This window comes from Bufo gargarizans, chromosome 3 (assembly GCF_014858855.1).
Source record: "Bufo gargarizans isolate SCDJY-AF-19 chromosome 3, ASM1485885v1, whole genome shotgun sequence".
Lineage (NCBI taxonomy): Eukaryota > Metazoa > Chordata > Amphibia > Anura > Bufonidae > Bufo > Bufo gargarizans.
Window position 1 is genome coordinate 103,717,474 of NC_058082.1, and position 8,674 is coordinate 103,726,147.

Below are 8,674 nucleotides of genomic sequence, written 5' to 3' on the forward strand. Positions count from 1 at the left end.
GAAAATCAGTACAATAAATTGACAAAAGTGTATTTCTTGCAGTAATTGGAGTAGGTATTATTTATTATTATATTATTATTATATTATTAATAATTATTATTTATATAATTGACATCACACTGTTATTAAATATATATTATATTTTATGTTTTATCGTTATATCTATTATTATTTTTTATTTCTCTTTTATTACTCTCAATTATTTATTTCTTAATATTAATTTATTAACGGCTTTAATAAATCTATTTCATTCTATTATTATTATTATTTTTATTAATCACACTAGTTCCTGTTTCTGTATTTATTACTTTTGAGAATCTCTGCAGGGGCAGTGAAAATCCCCAAATCGGTTTGTATAAACAGACAAAAGGATGGAATATTCTACATACAGGTACTTTTAAAGCAAGGCAGCTGGGGGCGCCTTCTGCATGGCAAATATTAATCACTCACAGAAACAGTAAGTGATAAAACCAAATAAATTACATTACGACAAAGACTGGAATCTTAGGAGAGGAAAGACACAATATATATCGTACAATAAAATGAACTCGAACTGATGTACACAACGCTCTTTCCATAATTTTTCTCTCCCCCCCCCCTCACCAATACTGATTAATCCATTAATGCTGTAATTTTCCTGACTTGTAATTTTCTATACTGAGAACATTGGATACATTTATAGAGGAATTCATCTTCCATAAAATGACACCACAACACAGCACAATTTCCAGGAGTTGTGGGAATAATCAGAGTATGTGATTACTCAAAAGTGGCTGCTAGGGGGGGCTACAGCTCTCTAGACCCGAGCTGGATCCACATCAATGAGACTGGGAATCTAAATATCTGAAAATAAAGATATACCTAATGTTCTGTGCTGGTAGAATTAAACCGTCTCTAGCAAAGGACACGACTTATAAATGGCATTATCTGAAATTATAACAAAGGGGCTTCTCCTTAGGGTCTCTATAGACGCTTCACAATTAGGTGATATCATATTTGAGACATTAAGGCATGAATCACAATCCAGGCTAGATTAAATGGTAAAGCAGGTCCTAAAAAAGAACCTTGCTATAGAGTTATTTTTGTTCAGTCACTGCATACTCTATTGCAGCATATCTACTGGGCTGAAAAAGAAACAAAGAAGCTAAAATGTATAATAAACCACAATGAATCACTCAAACAACGGAGGTTTGTGGAGAATTTTCACATCTCCGTTTCATCCAGGTTTTTATGTAGTGGTTCAGTCTAGCGGTTTCCTTTGCCTTTTATGGCTAGAAACAATAATCAGAGATTGTTTCCTCCATCAAAACCAGTGGCCAGGTCTCCTACCAGACAGAGAAATGGTGCATGCAGGGTTTTCTTATCTGTCAGGGGTACATCCAGAGGCAAAACGGATGCCAGCAGACACAAAACTGACCACCAGGAGACCACAGGACCATAGGTCCCTCAGCTCATGCACACTGCTGTAGTCTTGGTCCACATCCCATCCTGTTTTGGGCGGATGGGTTGCTGACCCATTCATCTCAATGGGGCCAGAAAAGAATCAGACAGCACACAAGTCCGCCCCAAAAAATAAAAAATAGAACATGTCCTATTCTTGTCCATTTATGGAAAAGCATAGGACATTTCTGCAGGAGTAAAACAAATAAATGTCGGCATGCACTTATCCAGTATTGGTGTGCTACAGATCAGTGATTTGTGGATTGCTAAACATTTATGGCTGTGTGCATCAGCTCTAGGGGGAAGCATGGCGGTAGGGCCAGATATAGGGTTACATGCCATGCCATGAAAGATCCCTAGATGTCAGCTTATCTTCTTATGAAGACAAATGGATCCAGTTGTGTCTCAGGACCCAGAGAACTAGCCTACCATGTAGAAAAAGTGGAACCCCAGCTGATGTAGACTAGCACATTTCACTTCAGAGTCCTATAAGTAATGGGATCTCTGAAATAGTCTTGTTCTTTATGCTTTTCTACTTTTATTTTTATTTTTTTACAAGATACACAGAGTCAGGACTCCTTCTGGTTTCCATGTCCAGTCCACGTTTCTGGAATAATCTGTCCCTGTTTATTTCCAGAAGAATCTGTGTTTGGTGTCTGTATTTTTCCCTCCCTGTGTCATCCATATTCCACGGACACTGTTGAGTTGAAAATAAATTTCCATACCATCTCCTATCAGTGGTCGGTGAAAAACGGACGAAACACAGGCAAAACATCAAGGCTATCCCTGTTGTGTACGTGATTTTCGCAGATCCATAGACTTCAATGGAAGTGTTTGGTCCGCAACAGTAAGGCCTAGTTCACACTGGCTTTTTTTTTTTTCTTTTGTCAGTGATTTTGAGCCAAAACCAGAAACGGAGACTACACAGAGATAAGGTATAATGGAAAGATTTACACCTATTCTGTGTTCTGGGCCAGCACCTGGTTTTGGCTCACAATCACGGATGGAAATCACTGATCAAATCGCTGTGTGAAGGAGGCCTAATGCGTGTCTCTCACACCCAGTAAAAAAAATACTGTGTGAACAAGCTAATTAAAGCAATGGGTAAGTGTGCTGTCCACAGAAAATGCAGGCAGCACACATCACTGAAAAAGGGGAATGTGATCGAGGCCTTAGGCCTAATGCACCCGACCGTATCCGTTTCTGCTCCGTTGCGGATCCGAAAAACACAGATCCCAGCCGTGTGCATGCCAACAATTTTATTCTTTCTCTTTTCTATTCAATTTCTTATCCTTGTCAGCAAAATGGACAGACATACAGATGCGGACAGCACGCGGTGAGACGGTGTGATGGGGCATCGTTCTCGGTTTCATTGAAATGTATAGGTCCACATCCGATCCGCATTTTTTTGTGGACCAAACATGCCGCTGTGTGCATGAGGCCTTACAATGGGGCCCACGAACAGTGCGGGATGCACGCGGACTGCATCTGTATTTTACAGATGTGCAATTTGCCTGCTAAAAAACAGATACAGTCCTGTGTAGGAGGCCTAAGGGCTTATTCACATGGCCATTGTCCAGCCGTGCCCATATTACGGCCTGTAAACAGCGGGTCAGCAATATGGAAGCACCAGCCGTGTGCACCCCTGCATCATGGATGCCGACCCATTCACTTGATGTTCTATTTTTTTGCGGTGCGGATGGATCACAGACCACAAATTGCAGCCCCCAGTGCATGGAATGGTCTAACAAAGGCCATGTGAATGAAGACTAAGGCGTGACGTGAACGCATAGCACCCGCACTAAATCCTGACCCATTCATTTTAATGGGTCTGTGTACATAAGCGTTTTTTTTCACGCATCAATTCTGTGTTACGTAAAAAACGCGGCATGTTCTATATTCTACGCTTTTCACGCAGCCCTGGCCCGTGGAAGTGAATGGGGCTTCAGTGAAAAATGCATAGCATCCGGAAACAAGTGCGGATACAATGCATTTTTCACTTGATGGTTGCTAGGAGATGTTATTTGTAAACCTTCAGTTTTTTATCAAAACGCATTGCACCCACGTGGAAAAAACTGAACTTGATTGCAAAATGGTGCGAGTTTCACTGAACGCACCCTGAGCGCATCCGGAGCCAATCCTTCACGCTCATGTGAAAGAGGCCTAATTTAGATGCATTTTCTGGTATAAATAAAGTGAAAAATATTACCTTTGGTCCCAATGCCATGTTTTTGATGCCTAGTCACTTTTTTCCAGAAGTTGGAATATTGCATCTAGAAGTCCACCCAAATACATGAAGGTCTCTGACACTTCTCTAACAAAAATTACTATTTCAACAAAGGTTCACGTTTGCATCAGAGTCTCAAAAAAGACGGCCAAAGTAAGGTTGCCAGATGTGCTATTTTGTCCTGTAAAAGGCCAACAGACCCAAATAAAGTCCATTAGGCCCATCAGGGACCTGTTTACTTCCATAATTTGATGGATACAGAAGTGCCATTCTTTCCCATTCTTCTGGTCCTAGATCAGGACAGAAAAATGGAAGAACTGGAGCAGTTTTCAACAAAGCCTTAAATTGGGTTGATACAGCTGAAGTATGTTGGGACAGTTTGGTCCCTGAGCTGGACAGAGCTGATTACATTTTTGAGCACTTTGGTCACCTCTGGGTTCACATATGTCCAGACATTTTTTTTAGATGTTCATATCTGGAAATAGCAAGGCAGACTGCATAGGCACACTCTGCATGGCCCATGAAGATCTTACCAGCAATCTTCAAATGTGTTTAGAACTGGATTAAAATAAATAAAAATAAAAAATAAAAAATAATATAGCCAAATATTTTTTTCGATCAAAACAGCAAACAAGGATGTATGCTCCACCCCCCTAAAATAAACTGTGAACCACAACACCAGTATGGTTCTGTCCATGTTTCTATAGGAAATGTATCATTAGCTTTGTTGCACGGTCCATCCTTAAAGTTATAGGTTTCATTATGAATAGAAATAGAGAACCATCCTTTGTGTCCTATGTATTGGTAGATGACCGCACAGATCCCACCAATTCCCTACAAATGAATGAAGCTAATCTAGTCCAAGTGTTTGGTAAATCAGTTTAATAATAGATATGCCATAAAGTACAAGATGGTTATTATTTATGTAGCACATTTATATAACGATCAGATCTGACCAGAGCTTTATGTTCCTACCCCAAGGTGTGAGGCAGGAATCGTGTCAACTTTATCCCTATAAAGACCCTACATTGGAGGCATATGGTAATTATAAGAGGGCGAGCACACCATGATAGAGACACAGAGCTGCTGCTAGGACCATAGTCATCTCCTGGCTGATAGTGAATGCAATCCTTCTCATTTCTATCTAGAAGCAGGTTTACCTATGGATTATCTGACAGACCTTTGTCCTGAAAGCTACAAGGAATACACCCCCACTGCAGCTTCAGCACTTAGGTCTACATTTAATTGCATCTCCAGAACTCATCTGACTTCCAGTAAAATCAGGATCCCCCAGGATTGGATAACAACATGTCAGTGAGGCAGCAATTAAGGTGATTTGTTTATGATGAGTCCTTTCTTCTCCTTGCTGCATACAGTACTCTTCTACTAGCAGCATGGGTGAGTGGCCAGCAATCAAGCCGTGTGGGCTAGCAGACAAAAAAAAAAAAAAAAAAAACTTGATGAAAAGCAGCCCCCCATTCCCCCTTTTTTTCCTCCTTGGGATCGACTCCCTCCTTTACAGATCGTAAATAAGACTCCTTGAGCCAGTTCTGCCCGGCCATGACCGTGAACGTAAAGGGAAGCACGTGGTGGTAATTTAAACATCCTAGAAATTGCTGCTTTGTCATAAAATTAATCCCCTTTGAAATAAAACGAATGGAGCAAAGATTGTAGAAGAGAAAAATAATCCCACACACTGTTATCTCCGACTATATCCGTTTTATCTGCGGTTTTATACTCGGCTCATGTACAACACTGTATAAATGTGTGTGTGTGTGTGTGTATATATATATATATATATATATATATATATCTCGAGAGAGACTGAGAGAGGGAGAGATATACACAGGCATTGCACACATACACACATATGACATACATACACACATGTACATTCACATACATATTAGTATACACCTACATAGGCATACTCATATTCGCATATATAGACATGACACAAGCATGCACACGGGCATATACATGCTCATTCACACAATGGGCACAAAGAGCCGCACATGTCACCACTGCACACACTTCTCACTCTCCTAACAGGTTCTCTTCGGTGCATTTTATGGCTTCAATTAAACTTCCCAAGACCATGTTTATAAGATTTCTTGCAAATCCAAAGGCCAATTAAATGAATTTAATGACTGTATACTAATATATATTTTATGGTTTCAAAGTCACTTTATAAACTGAGGGCATTTATTCGTCTTCACTTCTTTTAATGCCAGTGTCAGCCAGATAACTGTATTCCTTCTAGTGTGTTGTATAGAAAACATATTAATAAAACTCACAATTCATTACGATAAAATAAATATATACATACATACATTTACCGATAAACATACAGGGATAAAAAATAAAATGAAATGTATTTGGATGTAGTGCTGCTCCTTTCCCCAGCCCTTGGTATGTGCACATGCTGAGACGATGTAATACTGTATGGGTATTATACATACTAGCTGTGTGTTCTCAATCCACTGCTGAAATGATGGGGGTAGTAACACACCCATCCACACTGAAGCAGGCAGGCTCCTTCATGCTTCTCCGACAATAACTCCTATGTTGGAAAAAGCACCAGTCTGAGGTCCCCACCAGATACAATTTCAGCAAGGAATCTTCTCCAGATTTATGACTGCAGAACATGTATTCCCTTTTGGATGTGTAGTTCAGCTTGATAAATCTGGAGCCATTCGTTGCTTCTTTGTGAATACAAATGATATAAAAGACATTTGAGTTGTTGACATCCGCAATACTGCCTGACATGACTCATATGGACTTACCACTTACCCTCTCCACAAGTACAGAACAGAGTTCATGTAGGGTAAGGGGTGCAGTCACACTGACCAGTAATGGTTGTCCTTTCAGCTGATTCTGGAACAAGTACAAAAACCAATGCTTGAGGTTATGGAAGGACTGGTAACTAACCCCCCCCCCCCCCCCCCAAGACCAGAAGAAACAGCTACATAGGAAGGAAGGCTTGCTCCAAGCTGAGTCCATCTCTCCTTAATCATCTCCTCATTCCTTCAGTTTATCTCAGTTTGTACTTTTTTTTTTGGCTTTAAGATTGTGCAGTCTGGAGCTGGTGATTTAAAAACACGAACCTTGGGTCTGGTCAGTTTCTAGTTGTAGTAAGAAGATTCTTGTGCAGGTAAAGCCCACATAGGAGCTGAGGAAGCAGAGACCTAGAAGAAGGACATAGCCTGCTCTCTCATGAGGAGTCTCTTCTTCTTCATCCGTCGGTTCTGGAACCAGATTTTGACCTGCTGGTCACTGAGGCTCAACCGGTCAGACAGTTCTCTCCTCCGTTGCCTGGTGATAAATTCATTGACCATAAACTCCCCTTCCAATTCAGCTAACTGGAGCTTGGAATATGGCTTCCTCTTCTTACGAGATCTGGTGTGCATTGGATACCAGGGAGCCCCTGCAGAGAATCAGAGATGACATTTATATTTCTCACTGGCACTGGCATCCATATGGCATTTCATATTTTGCCTAAGCATGGTGGCATTTAATGGTTGTCATTAAAAACAACTTATTATTATTATTATTACTTCCTCTTCTTGCAAGATCTGGTGTGCATTGGATACCAGGGAGCCCTTGTACAGAATCAAAGATAACATTTACATTTCTCATTGGCATCCATGTGGTATTTCATAATCTACCTAAGGATGGTGGCATTTAATTAATCTCATTACAGACAACTGTTGTTGTTATTATTACTATTATCAAACTTGGATTATTATAACATGACTTGATCTTTTTAAGGAATCTGGTATATATAAACGACCACTATTCCCCATCTGCAAGGCATATAAATAATCTATATTATAAAAAACGTAGCAGCTGATTATTTCCATGGCAATAAATGGAGTCGTTCTTCCTCTACATATGACTTGATGGTGTGATATATTTATGGGATATTTACATGTTTATGGCTGGATCCCTCCTCTCTTTCATTCCCCTTTAAAATATGCATCACCTAATAAAACATGAGGGTATTTAATGCTACCCCTGGTGGGGCTGGTCCCATAGAAACAGTGCTCTCCTACAAGATCCCAAATAAATGCACTCACTCTGAAGCCAAGCTATGGGGGCTATAAGGGCTATAGGGGCTGTGGTGGCTATAAGGGCTGCGGGGCTGTAGGGGCCATAGGGCAGCCTGTAGGTGGCTTTGCCCCCACCATGCTGTGTAGTCAGGCACTCACCGGAGGAGGGGAGGCTGCTGCTGCCGGGAGCCGGAGAGGCCATTGTCACCGCTTCACTGCTCTGGTTCTTGGGGGTCTCATTGACCAGGGACGAGCTGGAGTCAGACTCCAGGGACTGGCAGGACGGAGGGTCGTGGGGGGCGGCCTCTACCCCGTAGCTGTGGAAGGTGCTGGCGCCCATGCCTCCGTCCAGGGGCATCAGGACGTTAGTGTCTCTCAGGCGCTCGTCTCTCTTCAGGCTGGGGGCATCGGGACATGCCTCCCGGTAGTAGCACTTGGTGTCCTCTACCCTGGCCAGATCACAGGCTCTGCTGAAGGAAGGGTTAATGGGGCTGCTGAGATAGGGCTGGGGGTAGGCATTGCAGGGCTCTGTAGATGCCCAGGGCAGGGAGCACACATTGTCCCTTCTAGGGTAAGACAGGGAGGGCAGCCCAGGTAACTGCCCCCCTGAGGTCCTGAAATTGGGGAAGTAAAAGGTGTCTCCGGTGTGAATATTGACCAGCGGTCCCACAAAGCCGGGATTCAGCAGATTATGCTCTCCCATGTCCGCGGGCCTCACCAGCAGCTTCTACTTTATTGCCATCTGACATTAAACATAGTCAAACCTAGAGCTCACGCCCATTGGCCCAGAGCGGTCACGTGGGCAGCAGGCGAAGACGCCTGGGGGACGCCCGCCCACTTCTTGGCTACTGAGCACAAGACACAAGAGTGTGAAGATTCTCAGTCCTCATTACTTGTGCCTTCCCTGATGTCCCCCAGCACAGGGGAGTCCTGCCACAGTCCTAGTCCTCAGTGC

At 42.3% G+C, this 8,674-nt stretch overlaps 1 protein-coding gene across 1 annotated transcript; it reads right to left on the minus strand.

Moving 5' to 3' along the window:
• Positions 1–5,815: 5,815 nt before the first annotated feature.
• On the minus strand, positions 5,816–8,444 carry HOXC12 (homeobox C12). Its single transcript, XM_044287384.1, has 2 exons — positions 7,879–8,444; positions 5,816–7,094 (listed from the first exon to the last, which is right to left on the minus strand). Exons 1-2 carry the CDS (start codon positions 8,420–8,422, stop codon positions 6,856–6,858), a joined length of 783 nt encoding a protein of 260 aa, XP_044143319.1. The 5' UTR covers positions 8,423–8,444; the 3' UTR covers positions 5,816–6,855.
• Positions 8,445–8,674: the final 230 nt, after the last annotated feature.